The sequence below is a fragment of the Haemaphysalis longicornis genome, unplaced genomic scaffold, assembly GCF_048455015.1.
Source record: "Haemaphysalis longicornis isolate Haplotype H1 unplaced genomic scaffold, Haemaphysalis longicornis Haplotype H1 scaffold_6, whole genome shotgun sequence".
NCBI lineage: Eukaryota > Metazoa > Arthropoda > Arachnida > Ixodida > Ixodidae > Haemaphysalis > Haemaphysalis longicornis.
Genome location: NW_027526407.1, coordinates 98,428,482 through 98,449,923, shown reverse-complemented (window position 1 = coordinate 98,449,923; position 21,442 = coordinate 98,428,482). Strand labels below are relative to the sequence as shown.

At 47.7% G+C, this 21,442-nt stretch overlaps 1 protein-coding gene across 1 annotated transcript in view; it reads right to left on the bottom strand.

Annotated features, from left to right (window-relative positions):
- Nucleotides 1–298: 298 nt before the first annotated feature.
- LOC144143162 (uncharacterized) overlaps nucleotides 299–21,442 on the bottom strand; it is a 47,496-nt gene continuing 26,352 nt past the window's right edge. Inside the window, exons 5-6 of the mRNA XM_077674963.1 lie at nucleotides 10,956–11,252; nucleotides 299–1,696 (exon numbers count right to left, since the gene is read on the bottom strand). Of these exons, the coding sequence (XP_077531089.1) occupies nucleotides 1,281–1,696; nucleotides 10,956–11,252 (713 nt within the window). The 3' untranslated portion in view covers nucleotides 299–1,280. The remainder of the gene's footprint in view (nucleotides 1,697–10,955; nucleotides 11,253–21,442) is intronic.

Sequence of the window (21,442 nt, the reverse complement as noted above, 5' to 3'; positions counted from 1 at the left end):
TTTTTCAGGGGCGACACAAGAAGTGAAATCACTGTTACCACTCTTAACCGTAGCGTTCGCTCAACAGAGACAGATCGTCCCACGTCTTATGGCGCGCTCTTATCACAGAGCACTGAAAGCCTGGCCATATGTGGTTAACTTAGTATTGCCTTGCTCAATGCGTTAAAAACACAATGCGTTTCCAATGCATACAAAATGTTACTTCATTGCTCCTTGCCGATAATAAGTAACGCATGTGCCAGATAATGTAGCTAAATAATGTATGTGTTCAAGATGTGATGAATAATGGAGTGGTGGATTGAAACGAATAATTGAATAAATTTATTGCACACAGGTGGCGCTCCGTCTTTTTGTGGAAAAAGGCCCAGTAGTTGCTTGGCAAACCGTCAAAGCTTATGTTGTAATCAGGAAGGGGGGCCTCCTTCACGAAAGATTATAGCCCAGACAGCATGTCGTTGGCACCACCAATCGCGATGAAAGTGCGTGCTTGCTGTACAGTTCCAAAGCATGCGGCTGTGGGCTGGTTTCTGTTGAGGCAAGTGTCACTTGATTTTTTGTCTTGCTTGGCTCCTTGTATTTCGTTTAGCGCAGCAAGGTTTCTGGTGTCTAAATTAGTAGTAGTGCTCAGTAGGAATAGTGGCCCAACAATACGTAGTGCTATCTCTATAGCGCAACTATGATTGGTCGAAATTACAAAGTATCTGACATTCTCTGCAGATTCAGAGGGGCCAATACTGGGGGACAAAGCAAAAAGGCTCTTCTGGTAAACGTTCAATCAACAGAACGATTATACCAGAGCTAACGCATACAAATAACTAACAATCGTCTCTAAACAATCTCAAATAATATTCCAAGGCGAAATGCTGCTGCAAAGGAGTTTCCTTCAGATGAAGTCCCGCGAGCTCATCGATAGCTGAACGCAAACCTTGCATAGTGCCGTACTTTTCTGCTGGGGCCAGCGCGATTAGGGAAAGCATTTAATCAACCCAGGTATGCATAAAGTGCCGCAGTCTATCGCTTACTTTCTTACTGCCGGAAGTTAAACTTGCGCTCTCAGTTTTCTGAAATGTTGAGGGCGCCCACTCGACGTATACTTCAGAAAATATAACGGTTAATTGCTCCTGGCTATTTCACGTAGGAAAATATGTCTAAGCTGTTCAATTTGGGCGAGGAGGTTTTCACAGGAGCCGTAAAAATGGGAAATATGGTGATAACTCTCAGCCCACTTTTATGTAAAGTAAGCCCGGAATCCTTCAGCTCGCAGCTCAGTTTAGTGTTTTTTAACACTTTCCCATGCCTAGGGATCGTTCGAGGGCTTCGTTGAAACTGTAGCAATAGCACAGTAAGATTACTAGAAAAAATAAAAGTATAACAAGGACCCCCACAACTTCTGCCATTATCCACATGGAAGTTTTCACCGACACCACTTTTTGAGTGGCCATTTTTTCGCCTTCGTGTATGTTCACGAATGTCACTTCAACTTGATACATTGTGCTGGGCTGTAGACCACCGCGTGTAACCGTTGATGACCGCCCGCCGTGGTCATTACAGCTGAAATGATGCTCCACGCCATGTGGTCCCCACAGCACGCCGTAGCAGTCATCCAGGGCACCATTCGGTTCTTGGGGGACGAAAACCAGCACCTCCAGCGAGCTCGCACCCGTAGGTTTTGTCTCCACCAGGAAGTCACCGGGTGCTGCATGTGTTAATGAGGCCTTACATTTCTACTTTATGTAGAAGTAATGGGTAACAATATAGCCTGTGAAGGCAGAGGGTGCATTCGAAAACAAAACTCGCAAATATACAACAAGGTCGAGTCGTGTTGTGTCCTACCCTTTGTCCTGTCTAGTTTGCGCTGCTCCCTCAGAATGAACTCGCAAATATAACTTAAAACTTCTACCAGAAGCCGTCGGAATCGAGAAGGGTGGTCGCGACTTATTGTATTACTGGCGAGCTTCTGCTCTGTACCATGCAATGCTGCTTCATCATAGCCTATTGGGTTTAATGCCTTTATTGAGCCTTCTTTTTAGGCGGGGTTTGGCCTTCACGCGCTCTTTCAGATGCCTCTGAGCTCTGAGAGTGTTGCTGGCCGCATGCCGTTTTAAACAGCGGAGCGGTTGTACAAGCTGCAAGTTCGCCGTTGCAGAAAAAAATACGAAGAAAATGGCGAGCGCTCGTGAGCGCATGCCCGGCAGCTACCGCCTAGTACCCGACTCGCGCGGTTCTTTATCAAAAAAAAAAAATGAAGAAAACGCCACCCCCCCCCCCCTTCTAACTCTTTCTCTCCCCTCCCCTTTCCCTTTTCTGAATTAATGGGACACTGAAGTGAATTTGTCAAGCTGCCCTTTCTGCTTGCACTGCATAGACTGGCTCAAATTAGCACACTTTTCATCGTTTATCCGGTTGACAAATCGGTAATTATTTTACAAAGCACGAAAGAAGAAAAACTACCATGCGCGGTTTGCGGTGGCCGCACCAACTAAGGCTGTGACGTTGGGAGGAGGGGGCACCGTGATTGGACGATGCCCAAGGTGAGCAATCAAACAATTAAGTTTCGGTTTCAGTTCTGTAAAACATAACCAATGCCGTTGTTGGATGGGCATTCTCAATATCTCAGTAATCATCGTACCGCGCTTCTGCCATGTGGTCGGCTGGAAAATGCATAAGCCTCCCAGGACGGCTTGGAATCGTAGCATTCACTAGCCGAGGCCTACGCAGTGCATGAACGCCCTCCGCGTCCCAGCAGACGCTCAAATGCCATGCGCTTTTCCCCTAGATTTGGAGCTTGCCTCACTCATGGCTGTATCAAAAAAAGTGTGTTCGCACCAGGCCAAGGGTCTGTTGATTCTGTCCTGTGCCCACTGCCCGCAAGCAGTCGGTGCTTATGGCAACAGCACGCCAACGAGAACTCGCTAGCGCGCCAGTGCCAGCCTGCGCGCGTTCTGTGAACTCGTTCGTGGAGCAATGAACGTTGCGGCCCAAAAAAAGGTGAACTCAGTATAGAAAACATCGGCGAAAAAAAAAAACTAACAAAAAAAAAAGAAAAAGCATGTAACCGCGAGGATTCGAACTTGCGACTTGCAAAGCACTCGCGCTGACATACCTAGCGCTCCAAACCACTCGGCCAGAGGCGATTTTTTTTTTTATTATCGGTTTCAGACATCACAAAAACGTGCTACAGATAACAAACGCTAGCTTTGCCTAAGCCAGCGTGTTATGTCTAAAAACGGGGCATAGACAACACTTTCTCTACTTCCTGCAGCCACTCGGGTGTACAAGGTTAACCCTTCCACATTTCTACAATGCGATGAACGCTTTCACAGAAATACTGCCTCGCGGGCCATCCATCAACGTCCGAGTAACGAGCTGCCAATCGAGACCTCCATATTCCGTGGAGGACCAGCAACATCAATAGGTCGTAAGGCACTCCATTATCGTTCTCAACTGCCAGAAACCGTATACCATGAGGATCCAAGGGGAGTTCCTTTTTCAAAGTTCTCTGAAGTACATCCCACAAAAACACCGCATCCCAACAGTCCAAAAATACATGTTCAACAGTTTCCGGCTTCTTGCATAGCCAGCAGTCTGCTCCCCAGGGCACGAACAAACCCTTCTCAAGCATCCACGTTTTAACCGGGAGCACACCAACATGAAGCTTAAAGAAAAACGTTTTAACACCCCGCGGAACAACCATTGCTTTTACACGTTTCAAAACATTTTGTCCTGGTCCACTTCGAAACATGGATCTGTATAGTGGCACAGGAAAGCAGATTTCAGCGCGGCCGACCTTAGAAATATAAGGTATATAATGTATAACCAGTTTACACTTTTATTTAGTTTTAGCATTCCAATCAGCTTAGGTGGCTATTTGTTGCTTTGAGCTCGTGCAGTAAGCATCCCCCAAGTTTCCACAAGTTTCCACAATCTCTCACGTCTCGCAATTGCATTTCTTAGACGGAAAAGCGTTCGCAGATGCGTAGTCGTGCTGCTGGCCGCTGTGCTTGTTTTCCCAGCGCAAAAAAGTGCTTCCCGCACCCTAGTTTTACGCTGTACGGTGAAAATATCAGTTGATTTTGTTTCCTTAGTACCTATATTGACTTCGCTGACTCTTCTCCCGCCTTCAAGAGGCCTTATATTTTCCTACTGGCGTACCAGTCAGCGAAGCGTCGCATGTGCGCTTGTGCAGCGCTTTTGTTAAGCGACCTGGACTTGGAGCTAGATTCAGTGTACAAACTAACCAAGTAAAGAAGGGCACATTCTTCCATTCACAAATGTGTCCTGGCTTCGTTTCAACTGAGCGAACGAATTGCGACGACCCGTCGGCGGCCGGCGGACGAAACGCTGGGCCGACTGACTCTGTCTGAAGGCCGGGGCGCCGTGCAGTAGCGCAGCCAATTGCGTGCTCGGCTCCTCCCGACGTCACACGAAAACGCCACTGAAAATGGGCGAGCGTAAAGGGAGGAGGACAGCATTTTCGAATTAATTTTTCTACTAAATAAAATCGCGTAAACGCGCCCAGGGTGGTCGAAACATGGCCTGGGGACTCCGGACTACAATTTGCGCTAGTAATCCCGCAATGTTTACATATCACTTCAGTGTCCCTTTAACGGTTCTCACTCACTCCGCCGCTGCCATCAAGTGCCACCTGCACATGTAAACAAACTCCAGCGCTAATGTTAAAAGTACGAAGGCACCTTGCTTGGGAGAAGTCACCGCGGCCGCCGCATTCTCAAGAACTCATAACGGATAATTGGAGATATGGTTACGAGTCTGCCAATCCTTCCCGAGACGACTTGCAGGCGCCGCCATCGCTGCTTGAGTCGATGACAAAGAGCTGGTGAAGTCTACAGTGCTTGACTTTGCATCCACCACTCTCCGCAAAGACGACGACGACCGCTTTGATGCATATGACGACGATTACTAGCACCGCAACTATGCGCATAAGCAATGGTACTGAAACCTAACTATGGGCCCGGCAATTCTCCCCTACAACAGCATCGCCATTGACGTCTGGACCGTGAGTGCAATCTTCCCTGAATTTTTTAAAGGCTTTGTGTACTGCTCCGCGAGAAAGAACTGTGGATATTTTCGCTCCGCATCTCCTTGTTTGCGGTGTCGGGTGGTTTTGTGAACTTAAAGGTGTTGGTCACTAAGTCTGCGCTTTGATGTAAGAGCAAAATTAAGACTATTGGTCATTTACTTCCGTTCTGCAGAATGTTGGATTACCTCCGACTATCTTATAGAGCTAACGAGTTTAGGATACACGTAATTTGGTGCCGTAGTAAGTAGGCCCAATAAGGCTTCCACAGGTAACTTTCTCTATAATATCAACTACTGTTCTCCCTCCAGTACATCAAAAGTTTATTTTGCGTGTGTATGCAGCTGAAGCCTCATTAGTAGCATCTTTACTTCATTGCTGGGGAGACAATAGGCACTGAAACCTATTTTAAGAGCGAAGCTCTTTAGTAAATCGTGATTTGTTTTGTCCGCAGTTAAAAATACCAAGAAATTGCCCGAGCGCACGCACGTTAGCGCGGACCTCGCGGTGACCGCCCGGCAGATAATAAAATAAAAAAAAAGAGTCCGGCAGCACCCTCTCGTGCCATCTACATGCGACTCAGGCACATCACGCAGAATGTGCTCGAAGAGTTTGGAGGCCCAGACATGATACTGTGCGGCCTGGACAACCGCCCGTCCGAGCCAGGAAAATCTACAAGCGCACCAAGGACGCTAACAGAGTCTTTGCGTCCAACGTGAAGTTGCAGGTCATGTCCTCCTTCCCTCTCGTTCAAGCGGTTTGTCAGAAGGACGCCACCACCACCCCAGGCAATGAAAGTGGTCACCGTGGGAGAAGAACAATTTGTTGAAGTGTTTAATGGCGATGAACAGTACTGAACTACACTCGATGATGATTATTAAACGCACCTCCAACGCATCAGTGTGGTGAAACGGGCTAATGTACACACAAAATTTAATTACCAATAATCATAACTCACAGAAATGAAGGAAGTTAATGCTTATACCAACCAATATGAACCAAAGGTCGTTGCAGCAACGGACACTCAAATCGGCTGCAATCTGAGACTTAAATCGTCTTGATGGTCACGGAGGTTGAGTACAGCTTCGCTTCCTTCAAATATTAAGCGTTTGTGTGAGCTTCCTTCGTTTTTATTCGTACGTAAGGGCTCATGTACGGTATCAGAATACGATTCTGCCCAAGAACACCAGTTTGAAGCCCGGCCGCCATTGTGGCTTTTCTGATAGAGGCGAAAAACTAAAACGCCAGTGCGTTCCAGATTATCGAGTATGTTGAATTTCCCCAGGTGCTTGAAATCAATCCGTAGCCCTCTACTACGGCGCTCCTCATCGCTTCTGTAGCGTCTGTGCGTTCCTTTCGTGCTCTACCTCTCGCTTCTTCCGCTGACAGCCCCTAAGCTCCTTCACAAAATTAAACTCTTGAATTGGCCGTGGTTTTACCGTGGCATAAAGAAGTCAAGGGCGAGAAGCGATTTGTTTTCATTGCGACGTCGTTTTACACTAGCGCTCAAAGCAGGTCGGTGTACCGTGTTGTAGGTTAACATGTATGGAACCACGCTAGGCGTCTTCGCGAAAAAAAAAACTTCTCACAGGATTTACTGCCGAATCACAGTTATTTCAGGAATACTTACTCTGCTATTTTTGCCTGTTATAACAAGTAGTTTCGCAAAGATAATACCGAAGGGACCAGCTCGGCTTGCATGCATTGTGAGGAGACTAATTGTTCTACCATGTACTAGAGAAATTACATGCAGAAAAAAATAAAAAGTAATAGAAAAGAGAGACTTCACCGGACGCCGAAACAACATACCGTAAAACCTTGTTGTAGCAAAGTTGCAAGGGAGGTCGTAATTCCTTCGTTATAAACATTACTTCGTAATTTATAATGTCCATTTGTACCGTAAATTTTCATGCGAGTGGGGGTACTAACCACCAAAACTCACAGCAGCCCGCAAAAACAAGAAAAACCAGGGAGAAAAGACGCAAGAAATCCTTACTTTATTCACGCCAAACGGCTCATTCCCTATCGTTCAACAGAACACGAGCTGGCGGCTCACTTTGCGGCGTGAAAGTCCTTAATAGAGTTTGCCCCGCGTTTTCTTCAGGCGAATGTTTTCAGCTGCAGCCGTGATTTCGAGTCCGTCCTAGCCATCATCGTGAGCGCCAAAGAAGCGGCAGAGTAGGTCTGCCGCAAATCGGTAGAGTTGCTGGAGGAACGTCTAGTCCGGGAGCCTAGGAGACGCGCACCTTCGCGCGTGTTGCGATGCGCTTGCAGCCATTTTAGCGCACTCGAGTTGGCGGCCCCTAGCTAGCGCGAGTTTTGAATTCCCGCGTCTGAGATGTGACGTACCCCGTCGCGCTCTATAAGACCTTGACCTGATGGGTACCAAAACGGTACGTAAATGTTCCTTGTGGAAACAAAAGGTTCATTATACCTATTGCTAGAAATATTAGCTTCGCTAAAACGACGTCTTCAGTAAATGGGCGTCAATGGGAATTGCTTAGGAATTAAGATTGCTTCGTTATACCCATTAGTTATTTCTATATCCCGTTTTGTTAACTCGAGGTTTTACTGTACTAGTTATTCCTGAGCATGAATAACTTTCCAGTCGCGTTCTCAAACTGAAACACCTCCTCGTAGATGCGCCCCCGCCTTGAAGCCATCAGTCGTACCGTAAAGGTTGCAACTGTCGACAGCGAATTGCTCAAATATTACGTGTTCCGCAGAGCAACGTCATAAACAGCCTCCAAAATTCCAAGCGAATGACGGGAACTTGTAGAACACGCGGGCGTCCACGTTGAGAAGTGCCACTGGTTCTGCGCGGAGTAAGATTGGAGCAAGACTTGACGACCGCGCCACTAGTTCGGGCCCGTCACGCGACCCGCGTCTCATGCAGAGATTCCAGCTTCTCGCTGAGCAACCCGGCAAAGTTTTTAGCCACTTAGCCCAAAAACAGCCCAATGTCGTCCCACAGAAATAGCCCAAATAACCAAACCAAAAAAAACTTTACACAAATAATTTCAAACGGTTATTCGGACGTCTGCTGCGAATGGTCGCAAATAGCTGCAGAATAAGTGCAAGTTATATTACAAAACATCACTCGTTTCGACCAGAAATAGGTAGCTTTCTTTGAGTACATTGTATTTAGACTTGAACCGCTCCAAAAAGATCTCGAATGGCATGCAGTCCTTACAACACTCGCCGTTTCTCATTACTCGAAACTTAGCATGAAAGATTTTCGCCAACGTGTCAAGGACCATTCCGTTCCTCAAGTGAGTTTTCATTAGAGTTACTCGACTAAAAAACGTGGCGCAGCTCGCACAAGTACTGCAATGCTGGAGGAGCAGCGGAGCTGTGGATCGACCTAACTTCTTTTAGCTTGGGATCCACTGTCAGAGTGGGGTACCGACCGGAACCGCCTTGTAACATCCGGCTAAACTTGGCCTCACCCCTCACTACTTAGGCTACCCAAGAAGGAACTCCGCAAAGCCTAACAAAACTTAGCAAGGTCGAACCCAGCTACGCTGTTTCTCCAGCCTTGCACCACTGCAAGCTGCGCAACATTTTTTGGGTTTTAGTAATCACACTGAACGTTTCCAGTATAATTTGTGCTTGCTCTGTTCCAATCAATACCAAGAAAGACAGATCATCTAGGCTTACGTCAAGGGGAGAGATACGCACTCCTCATTTATTGAAGAGCGTATCTAAAAGGTATCAACAAGGTCGCAGGTTTTGGAATACATTTACAGTTACACACGTCTTCTAAGATCTTTTTTTCCAAGTAATATTTAGGCGTGGATATTACTTGCCGTCAGGTCATCCCACTTCATGGCTCGCTATTGCCGCTACGAAAGTGTGTCATTCATTAAGAAAAATTTAAATCTCCCACCTCTTGCCATGCGCAGAAAATATTTCCGCTTATCTTTCTTCCACAGATTATGTCACAGCGATTCGCCGTTCCGCCGTACGTTCATTCACCCTGCTTTGTACCTTTCCGCACGCGTTGACCATGATCATAAAATAGAACCTATATTTTCTCGCACAAAAAAACACCAATACTCACCCTTTGTATTATCGATAACCGAGTGGAATGCTCTGCCTGCCAGCATTGTAACGCATGCACAGCAATCATCTTTCCAGTCTGCATTATTTGCGTTCCTTGAATGTGATCCACAATCTTAGCCATTGCCACTTTTTTGCTGCTGTATAACGTGTCGTGCAGCTTTTTCAATGTGCTCGCCTGTGAAAACCTTGATGGGTTCTTTTTTTGCTTATTTTGGTTGACCGACTGTGTATCCTGCGCATGTTTTCTTGTCTTCTTCTTTTCTTGCTAAAAAATTACTGTTGTCACTGATTACTGTATAAACCCCCCTTATGTAATGCCCTAGAGGCCCTTAAGGTATATAAATAAATAAATAAATAAATAAATAAATAAATAAATAAATAAATAAATAAATAAATAAATAAATAAATAAATAAATAAATAAATAAATAAATAAATAAATAAATAAATAAATAAATAAATAAATAAATAAATAAATAAATAAATAAATAAATAAATAAATAAATAAATAAATAAATAAATAAATTGCAACTACCCCAAAAACTAATCCTCAGGTTTCTCCACGTAATACGCAGCGAGAAAAACTTGTGTTAACCGACACCCTCGAGCCCTTTTAGCACAAATATTTAGCACTTCGCGATGCCGTATAAAACTTTTAACTAGTAAAAAGTGCAAGATATTTCAGTTGCTGCTTGTTCACTTTTTGATGCGACGTGGGCAACTACGGCAACAAACTATGCGCAGGATGGCTGAATTGGCGTTATTTACCCGGCATTTTTAATAACGGAACTGATTTCGGGAATACGCAACCCATGGGTGGAGCACATGAGTTTTAATGCGATTTTAAATATAAAATTCCTGTGACACTTGCGTGCGGTGCTCGCCAGTATGGACATACCGGGTTGCACTGAGTAACTGGTGAAAAATCTCAAAAGGCGTGAGGGGTTTCTAAATGGTGACGTAAAGCATTCTTCAATAAGAGATTGTGCTCTCGTAGTCGTTTACTCACAGGATAATGTTTAAACATGGTGACCGCACGACGCCAGGACAGTCACAAACAAAATATATTTCCAAACTCCGTGAATGGCGCATCGGTAACCGGACGATAGCGTTGCACAAAGACGACTTGGCTGAAGGAAAATACCATCAGCTAAAAAAACTTTGCCGTGCCTTCCTAAAGAATGTCGAGAAGCGCGAACGTTTCACACATCAAATCGGCGTCAAACTTGCGTCAAAACCTTCAGTAAAATTACGTCCAACCTTCTCTGAAAGTGCGCCCAATTGATTGTCAAAACTTCCAAGACCAAGTCGCAAACGAAGAACAAACCCGTGCGACGATTTTTCGCGCTCTAACTAAACCCATCGGCGAAAAATTTAAATGCATACCAATACGTGCTTCGCAATATAACGGTATACTATTGTACTCCTTTTCTTCATAATCAAAGGGTGCATTTTCTTATCTGTGTATTTTCTTATCTAGAACCTTTCCGTTTTCGCAATTTCCAAATAACTATATTGACATAATGGAAACCCGGTTTCAAGGAAACGCGCCATGTGTCCAGAGACCTTATCATAGGTTTTCGGTCGGTTTTTTGGTGGGAAAGGCATAACTTTTTTGAGAGGACGCCATCGGTGCAACTAAGACAGCTTTCGCATTAAGAAACAAAAATTACTGTCCTGCGCATTCGCTGGTATTTTAAGTGACCTTATCTCACATGCCCATTCTTGCGTATATATTTTGATGTTTCCCTTAAATACTTAGCCCTTTCTCCCTCTTTTTTGTCCCCGTTTGGTGCACTGTGTTTTCTATATGCTTGCTTCAAAAATGGCTGAAAGCCTGTTCTTGTAACTCACCAGCAATGTGCGACTGCAGAGTAAACTTCTTTTGGGTTTTCGCTTCCTTCCCTTCGTGCACGTTCGCGAACGTCACGACCGCAGAGTACAGTGTACCTGCTTGAAGCGCCCCAAGAGTGATCACTGATGAGCGTCCCCCGTGGTCGTTGCAGCCGAAGGATCGGATGTCCCCCTGCGGGCTGCTGATTTTGCCGTAGCACTTGTCCAACGGGCCGTTCTTCTCCTTCGGCACGTGCACGACTATTACGGCAGAGCTGCTGCTTGTCACCCTGACTTCTACGTCGAAATCACCAGGGGCTGCGTGCAAAGAACAATGCGTCAGCTGTGCACGGTAATACAAAAAATACATGTTGTAAGTACGTCTGAGCATTTCCCGTGAACAGGCAGTGAAAAGAGCAGCGTGACCTGAAGGCGTGCACAGTGCTTGAAATATTGCAGAATCTGTAGTGGGTGAACTTCGAATGCTGCGGTTTCTGGAGCCGTTCATGGGGCAACTCAGGGTATTGTGCCGCTAGAACGGAAAGTGTCCTAGTAAACTAAACTTCTTTCTTTGGGTGAACCGGGTAAGGAGCAACAGATTATTGTGTCTGTTCCACATACGGCGCTTGGAAAATCTAGAAAGGAGGCGTTGTTGATGCCTGGTACGCTCGCTAGAAGCTCCGCTCACCCTAAGAAATGCCGAAACCGCAATTTAGGTGTTCAAGAGATAAAAAAGCATTCTCAAAATGAGACGGTATTTTTATAATTATCTTTAATGTCTCTTTTACGGATATGGAGCAGGAGCCATACATCAGAAAAATATTGTGGTTGATCCCTCTTTCATAGGAATCGGTAAAACACGAAACTGAAACGTAGGTGCCTTCACAGGTGCAGTTGAATGTTAAAGAGAGAGAGAGAGACAGCCTTTAATAGAAAAGGATGACCACTGGTCACGATGGGGGAAAGGAATGGGGAGGGAGGGTAAGAGAAAAAAAAACAAATAAATGCTGGTTGTTCTCAGTAGACTCAATAACTGGGCCAGTTCTTAGAACCTGCAATTCATGGGCTAGTTCATGGTGATCGCAATAGGGTTAGAGCACATACACCAGTTCGTTCGGGGGAGGACCCGCTCAAACAACCCGTGCCAGACCGCTTTTAAATGAATAAACCGCTATTTCATATAATAGTTGTGCATCAGTTTGTTGTGGATCGGGATGGGGTTGGGGAGATTTAAATGTACGGTGCGTGGCGAAAGCTGGGCACCACCAAACTAGGTGTGCGAGGTCTGATGGAGTGGTGGCACGGCAGTAAGGACATCGAGGGGGCAGCTGAGGGGTGTACCACTTGCGAAGTGTTTCAGGTGTGTATGCTGAATTTGCAATATATTTGTTAATAAAAATTTCGCCTGAGCGGGGAATAGGAGGTAGGCGGCTGAGGTAGCCAGCTGGAGTTAGGGCTTTTAGACGTGTGCGTCGGTCCTTCTTGTGCTGATGAATACGCATCGCTGGGGAGGTAGAGGGGGACCGCGACGGCCTTACCCCAGGCACCAGTGGAGGATAAGAGGGGGAACTCTCCTGAGCGGCCACATGAGCCGCCTGGTTGCCTGAAGAAAATGGTTCGTGGCCAGGCACCCAGTCGACGCGGATGTTGGTGTTGTTCCGTTTGAGAAGTTGAATTTGAAACAGAATTTCGTGGACGACAGGGTGGGTCGAATCATACGATCGCAAAGCTGTGAGGGCCTCGTACGAATCTGTGAGTATGCGTATGGAGGGCGGTAGAGGTGGGTCACAGTCAAAAGCGATAGCTGACACTGCGTTGTTAATAGCGTACAGCTCCGCATCGAGGCTGGAAAGTTATTTGCCAAGTATGGTAGTGTACCCTGAGAGAACCGGTGCCTCAGGGCATGTCCAAGCAAGGCCCGCGCCGTACTGGTTTACGCTTGCGTCCGTGAAAATGTCCACTTCGTTCTGAAGGCGATCCCTTTCGAGGCGTCAGATTCGTCGCTGTCGCAATAGAGTATTAGCACGCTCTATAGGTCTGCTGTGCGTAGAAGTATCAATTGCTGGTCGCTGCCAGGGTGCTATGGGGACTGGGTAATCTGACAATACTGGTGGTCTTCTGGCGTCCCACGCTACTAAGGCGTGTCCCTGGTGTGTAAGGGGTCTTTTGAAGTCCGCCTGGGCTTTGGCCTCCTGAATGATGGCTTCAATAGGAGGAAGAGGTACAGCTTGCTCCAGTTTACCAATGGGTGTGTGCTTTGGTAAGCCAGTGACTGTCCTGAGGGTCGCCCGATGTAGCACCTGAATGGTTTTGGTGTTCGTCTTGTTGAGGTCGTAAGCCGTTGCACCGTACGTGAGGGTGCTCACAGTGACAGCCCTGGCCATATTCAAGATGGCTTTCTGCGATGCTCCACCATATTTATTCGACAGTCGACGAATGGAGTGCAGTATGGCATTCCATTTCTGTTTTAATCTTTTGAGCCAAATGCCAGGACTGTTTTTTGTTCCAATTGGAAGGCCTAGGAGTGTAATGGGCTCAGTTGAAGCAGATACATCGCAGTTGACTAGGTTGACTACAATTTCTTGGGGCGGGTCAGGTGGCTTACAGCCATATACTGCCAAAAATTCGGTTTTTTCAGGTGCGAGTTCTAGACCTAGCTGAGCCAGAGTGAGCTCAAGGCTATTAGCCGCGGCCTGTAGCTCAACAACCTGGCCCTCTAAAGAATCAAAGTCGGCCGATTCAGTCCAGACCGTGATATCATCGGCGTATATGGTGAAGCGGGCGCCTGTGTCAATTTCAAGTTGTCGAGCTACTCTGGTCATGGCCAGGTTGAAAAGTAGAGGGCCTAAAATCGACCCTTGGGGAACACCGCGGTCGAGGTAGTAAGTTGTAGGTTCCCATCCAGGCTGCGAACCGTGAAGGCGTACAGGCCGGCTTTGGAGAAATGCTCGAATCCAATTTTGCGTGCGGGCACTGGGGTAGGCACGAGCAAGTTCCTCTAGAATGACCGGGTGGCTAACGTTGTCGAACGCCTTTCGCAGATCAACCGCCATGATCAGGTCAGGAGTGCCGCGATGGTAGTGGGGGCGGTTAATTACCCTACGCAGAAGCCAGAGGCTATCATGCGTACCAACATTGGGCCGGAAACCTGTTTGGGCTGGGTGAAAATACGGTTGGACATATTCCAAATAATGTGTGAGCCGATTGTTGATGAGGCGCTCAATCAATTTGCAAATAACGGGCGTGAGGGATATCGGCCTAAGGTTCTTGATTTCACTGGAATGCTTGTTGGGTTTGGGGATAGGGAAAATAAGCGTTAGTTTAAGGTGTTCTGGCACGTGGCCGTGCTCCCAGAGGTCATTGATCTGACATAAAAGCTGTTCCAAGGCCTCAGATGGGAGGTTTCGGAGGTGCTGCCACGTGACACCGTCATGACCGGGCGCAGAATGAAGCCGTCCCTGGCGGATTGCGATGCGTAACTCGGCCATTGTAAAAGGTAGCTCCAAGTCAGGGTCAGGCTGAGGAATATGAATAATTGGAAGTGGAGAGGGGGGAGAGGTGGAAGCATGGGGAAAGAAGGTACTTATAAGTCGCCGCTCCACTGTTGACGGGTCTGCGCTGAGGGTTAGGGTAGCGAAAAGAGGCGTTCGTTTGGCAGTCTTCTGAGTGAGGCTGCGGTGCAGACGCCAAAGCGCCGGTAAGCCTCTCGCGTGACTGAGGGTGTCACATAGATTTGTCCAGTAATATTGGTTGAGCTCTTTTTGATAAGCGGTAATAAGTTGGTACTGTTTCCGAATCTTTTGGAGATCTTTCTGGCATTTTCCATTAGATCTATAGGTGCGAGTGAGCTTATGTACTTTTTTCCAAAGGTTAGCCATGTGGTTGTCCAAGTGCGGTGTTTCCATAGCACATTCGATGTCCTCCTGTGCCCGGGTAGATGTTGTGGTGATTAAGGAGCAGAAGTCCCGTAATGAGGCTGGTGGGGATGCACTAATTATAGCCTCCCGAAAGGCATCCCAATCAATTCGCTTCATGGTCTTCCGTCGCCGGATCTTCTTCCCACGGAGGTGGATAAGTATTGGGAGATGATCACTGCCCCAAGTTGTAGAGAACGGTAACCATTTGCGAGTAAGGCCAGGAGTAGCCCAGGTTAGGTCAGGGGTCGTATCTTGCTGCGAGGAATGAAGGCCAACTCGAGTGGTCATGCCTGGTTCATTAATTAAAATGAGATTTGAGGCCTCGGCGGCGTCTTCTAGCGCTTGTCCACGAGAATGAGTGTGGGCATAGCCCCATGTGGTGCTCTGTGCATTGAAGTCACCACCGAGAAGGATTGGGGTACCGGGAAATTGGGCCATGAGAGCAGGAAGCCAGGCGAAAGAGGCGTTAGTTTTTGTTGAATTGACAGGTTTGTAATAGGCAGTGGCCACGATCATAGCCTTACCGCTAGGTAAGCGGGTGTGCACCGCGACGACTTCATGGTTGTTGGAGTTAAATTCGCTAGAAAAAATTTGCTGGGTACCTACGGAGGAACGCACCAGAACTGCAGCGTAACCGGGGAGAACAGAAGTGGTAAGAGAACCACGGCGGATGTGATGAGGTATAGAGGGGTTAGAAAACGTAACATACCCAGCTACGTGAGGGGTACAGCGTGTTTCTTGGAGGAGAATATAGAGTGGTTGAATTTGTTTTATTTTCTGTTTGAGGATAGTTTCTTGTTGACAGAAGCTTCTGCAGTTCCACTGTAGGGCAGTCGCGGGTGTACCTATTGTGGCTGTTTGGTGGGTCGCGATGGGACTTTGCGAGGGGGTTCTTTGGGGGGCTCTTGCTTGGGCAGTTTCTGAATAACAGATTCAATTAGGGTTCTGATCTGGCTGAGTTGGTTGTCAAAGTTTTCCTGGTCTTTTTTTCGATCTGCCTGGCGCGCGAGACGCTCATAATGAATGTCCGTGCGGACAGCCTGGAGGGCAAGTTGAAGAGGGGAGTCGTGGGACGACTTGGAGGTTGGTGTGCGCTTGGTGCTGGGGCTACGGCTGGGTCTGTTTTGGGAGGTCAGGCGGAGCTTGGAGTTAGACTTCGCGGGAGGCTTTGTTCTGTCAAGGAGGCGGCTTCTGAGCTCTTGGTTCTCTGTGCGGAGTTGGCGATTTTCAGTTCGCAGCTGTTGAATGTCGGAACGCAATGCAGCCAGTTGCGAAAGTATGGAGGCCAAAGTTGCATCCTGGGCCTTACTTGAAGAAGATGCGACGGCATCGGATTGATCCGCTGATGCTGAATTAGTTCGAATGCGATCAGCCCAAGATACACCCCGCGATGCATCGCGTTGAGGGTTGTTGGCTGGTGGGGTAGGGATTCTGCTGGGGCACGTGGGGTTTAGGGCAATGTGTCCAAATTCCTTACAAGAAACACAGTAAATCTGAGGGCCACAACCATCATCTTCCGAGTGCGCTTTGCCGCAGGAGTTACAAACTGCCTCTGCCGGGCAGGAGCGAGCCATGTGTCCGACGTTGTGGCAGTTGTAGCAAACTAGCCTCTTGGGTTGGTACGGGGAGACTTTCACAATGGCCATATAATATTTGACTACCTTTGGTAGCGTGGGTGTGTCGAATCGGAGCAAGGCACGGTTTGTGCGGCCGAGACGGGTACAAGATAGGATATTGGCCTGCTCACAGCGGAGCCAACGGAGTGTTTCTTCGTTGCTTTCATCGGGCTCTATTGTGATGATTCCTCTGGAAGTGTTGGGCTTGTAGGGAGACAGTTTGATTTCTACAGGGACATTTTGACGGGCACCTTTGAGGTCGAAATGGAGTGACGTGACGAGGAGTAGTCTCGATGCGTGAGTGTCATCATAGACTGTTATGTAAACACAGTTGCCTATGGTGTCATATTTGTGCGAGGCGAGTTCAGCTAGAAATGGTTGGGGGGCAGTTGTTCCAATGACATGTGCGAAAGTATGCTTGGGAATGTCGTTAACACTGAATCTGATGAGCGGTCGTAGCACAAGTTGAGAGCGGGGCCTACTCACCCGGTCGGTGCGAGTTACTCGATCTTCAGCTCGTATCGTGGGTCGGCACCACTGTCGCACTGGTTGCACGGAAGATTGCAGCGTCGATAGAGGAGCTGACTGCGATGGGTCAGGTTGGATGGGGTCGTCTTGGGAGCGGTTCTCGTCTTGAGCCTGACCGTCTTCATCCATTGGAGTCACAGATTCGAGCTGTGATGGAGGCACAGTTCGTGAAGTAGGCACTCGATTAAGAGAGGCAGGCCGTAGCGGTGTCGAGGCTCGATTTGACGAGGTAGAGATGGGCCTCATAGAAACCGTTGTGGGCAGTGACGGCTGAGAGGCACAAAGCAAAGGTGGGGCAACACATTGAGGGGACGACACTAACGCTTGCGGCAATGTCGACAGGGGTGGCTGCTGCAGCAACGACGGCCGCAGCACCAGGCGAGAGGCTGGTGGCGCGGACGTTGCGCTGGTGTTAGGCGTAGCGCAGATGGAAACGAGCTTTGCCCCACAGTTCCGATTGAGCTGCGTCCCCTCAAAAGTCCAGCGGCCAGATGACAGCGATGAACTTCAAGGAGCCATTGTCACCGAAAAAAGTGCAGCACATGAGTAAAACAGGTCAAAAAATCAATTAGAACGGAGCCAATGTGCAGCCAAAGCACGGCGACCTTCTTCTTCTTCTTCTTCCAATGTTAAAGAAACTTCCTTCATGTGCGAAGGAAGTTCCTTCGCACATGAAGGAAGTGCGAAGGACTGGTCATGCGCGAGCCTGACCCGTCCAGAGAAAGTGACGCCGACACCCAACTAACAAAAAAAAAATAACCGGTTTATTCCGAGACCACAAAACCAAAAATTACATACGCGGAAACAGCAACTTGAAACAGAACTGTCATGTGAACAACGCCACAGCGGAGTGTGCCTCAATTCACGCGCGTCCCCCGTACAAAAAGGCGCTGGCTTGGAGACGCCAACTGTCGGCGCTCATTAACGTCATGATGGGCTACTTCGCTTCGTCTCTCCTAGACGGTAGCACCATCTGAATGAGTCATGGCGAAGGGAATAAGGCGCGATCGTAGAGCTGCTCACGTCTCCGCATATAGCGCAGTCAGTAGAGTGCCACGTACCTCCCGTTGTGGCGGAAAGGCTGGTGTTAGAACTTTATTTCCACGAGGACAAAGAGTGGGCATGGGCTCGATTCCGGGCACCGCAGCATCAGTGGCGCTTTTCTGGCGACGTCACTTCCGTAACGGATATGACGTGAGTGAGATCTTCGTGCACCCGGGAATAAAACATTTCCGTGTTAAAAACGGTTAGCTCTTGCCCTCTGTATAGATGTTTGACCGGTGAAGCTTAAAAGGGGCAGCCTAGATGTTCACCTTAAGATTTATCCCATTGTTCTTATAAAGCATTTCTGAACTGTGTTGCCCAAGTAGGCGTTACTTTACCTCCTCTGTATGGCAAGCATGCGAAGAAAAAGGCACGTTTGGCTCTTGTTTATTAGTAATTGAAATGCTGCCCATGCGGTTTCACAAAACCACCATCAATGTACGCACGGCCAGGTCGACCCGACAATGACGCTCGTGCTCGCGTCGCGCACGCAATCTACGGTAGCGGCGGGGGGACTCCAGGCGCTGTTCCCGGCGTAGTTCTTCCCACGTGGCGTTCCCTCTCTCCTTGCTTCCTCACACTTGGTGCGTCCGTAGTCCTAAGGGTGTCGGAGGCCGGGATTCGGGAGGTGCTACGTCCTTACTTAATGGGAGAGTCCTTTGCCCTGCAGTGGGCGTAGATAGGCTGGTGGCGATGATGATGATGATTATGGTGATGAGGACGACGACGTCCTTACCCGTCAGGGCCAGTAGACCGAGTCCTCCCGCCTAATGACCTCCACCCACGGTAAAGGGAAGGGTGACTGAACCAAATTCTTGAATGTGGGAGAACAAGTCCCGTCTGAAACGTTCCGTATATACAAAATTATGGGAATACGAAGTTCGTGCACAGTATAGCGCGCCGTAGCATCAGTGAAGCTGAAATTCTTTCGAAAAACAGGGCAATAAGATGATTTCCGACAATAAGAACGTTTGGTACAATTTTGCTGTTTCTATCTTCAAGAAAGGGCGACACCAGCCTCCGTATGTTTCCCGTACACTCCGTATACACGGAATTCACACGGACAATAATGGTGAGTTTTTGTAAGTCCTCTAGAGGGAAAAATGGTGTCAAATTTTTCTAAGATTACGCACTTTCTTATTACCATGTGTTCCGCGAAACTATTCTTGTCTTATGTTGCTCGTCTAAGTATTACTCGCCTAAATAAACATTCCGTATTCCCGTAATTCCGTATATACGAAACGTTCCATGAGGGAAGCTTCACCGCAGCACGTGCGGGCAGCCGCAGTTCGCGTCGGAGGCTGGAAGAACACGCCGAGCGTCTGTGCTCATTTTAGTACGCGTTAGAGTCGAATTTTGAAGCGAGAATTCTAAGTGCGCAGTGTGTACTCAGCGGCGGGGTGCATAATGTGAAGTGCACCCCGGAAATGCCGGGCAAATGCTGTAAGCTCCGCGGCAACAGCAGGCGCGATTGGGCACCAGAAGTGCACGTTTTTCCGTTTCCTAAAAATGAGCAAGCGTGACAACGACGGACCTGGCCCATAAATTCAGCCACTTCAAAACACTCAATGGGAAGCACATTTTGCGGTCTTTGAGACCTATTTAGATGTTGACATTCGGGCTTGCTTGCATGGGTTGTATGAAGCATTAATGTTTCAGGCTGTGAATATTGTAATAGAGGTAACTCGCATTTACGTTAGCGTACGAACTTTTGTAGTTTCGAGAGCCCGTCGACATTCTCCGGGAAGCCAGTCATATTGACGAGACGACAAAACTCACAGTTATAGCGCCACTCTCCTGAGTACGACTGCACCAGTGCCAACAATTTTTGAATCTCCGAGCGCTTGATCCCAGAGCAGAAACCAGACGAGAGGACCCAGCGGCAACACGAACCCGCTTAGAAGCTGCATCTCTGCAAAAAGCGCTCGCTCAGTCCGTTCTCACTACCCACAAACAGGAGGACGCCGACAAAATTTCTTAAGTAAATGATTTGATCGTGTGTCAGAAGCATGCAGTCCTTGCTTCTTTAGGTAGCACAAAAGATAGCACTTTTGTCGTGCTATCGAAAACAACAGCAACCTAATTTAGCTGCGAATTCCTGACGATGCCGCTTCCAGAATCAAGCACTTGGTTGTCGGGAAGCCAGAGCTTATGGTTACGCTACACGTTGCAAAGACACCGGTCAGACGACTGTGGTGCACCCTGCTTGTCCCAGTGGTGGCGAGCAGGAAATGACTCGTACTGGAGTTTTTTTATCGCCTCCAGAAGTATGACAGTGGCCTCAAATCAGGCTCTGAAGACTCCGACCGTGACCCCCAGCGCAACGATAATGTCTGCCCTAGAAAAACTGTCGCAACTAAAAGACAAAGCATCAAGAATGAAGTTACTTATTGGACAAGTAAACCTACAGTTTCTGAAGAAGGAAGGAAAGTTCCATTCAGTATATTTCATGGTCATTTGCAGCCTTCTGTTTACTATTTACGCCAATGCATACAGGTGCCTGCGTTGCCATGCTACCTTGCTTCATCCTACCCCACCCAAGGACTATTCGCTCCATCTGCTCATCATTCGGAATGCGTGCCCAGAATCAGCATCACGAAACAGCGTTCCTTAGCTACATTGGTAAAAGAATAGGAGACATAGGGTAAGATCAACGTGACGTCACCTGAGTGGTCATGGAGATTCAAATACACCCATTTTTTTATTACAAAGGCGAAAACATCGCTGGCGTACGCATGACAGCCAATTTCGGAGAGGCAGCGAAAAGTGGGTTCGTTTTCATTGCACACAGTACAATGAACCAGTTTAAGGAGGTTATGTACATCATTCCCGCCCACCAACGAGACGCCGTACTCCTGCACAATTTGCTGAGAGATTTAATCTGTGGGCTAGAAAACATTGGATTTAAGGTCATTCGCTTCGGGATTGACAACACCATTAACATAAAAGCGATGCTCTCATTTAAGACCTTTGTCGTCACGGCCATTCCAATGTCCTCGCGAAAGGTCCCCACCAATGACTTCGTGCTTTTAGATCCATGCGACCCGCAAGGGCCACTGTTTTTTTTTTTTTGGGGGGGGGGGGGGGGGATAGACCCTGTTCGCCCAGTGGAATATGTGTGCAATAACTGGCCGAAAATGAACAACCAGTGCTTCTGGTTTGAAGCCTTTAAACCGGACAAGGCAGGTCAGCGGTAAATGCTGTAAGCATATTTCGAAACAATTAAAGACGCTTACGATTTCCAATGTGACGAGCTGCTGCGATACGGTTACAATCTGTTGAAAAAGGTGTATTCACATCGGACACCGAAAAGCACAACGTCCAACTTGCTCTGCAAGTATTTAGCTACTTTGAGTCGAAGGCTTTGTGTAATTGCGCTAAAATACCAAATTAAGCACTACGC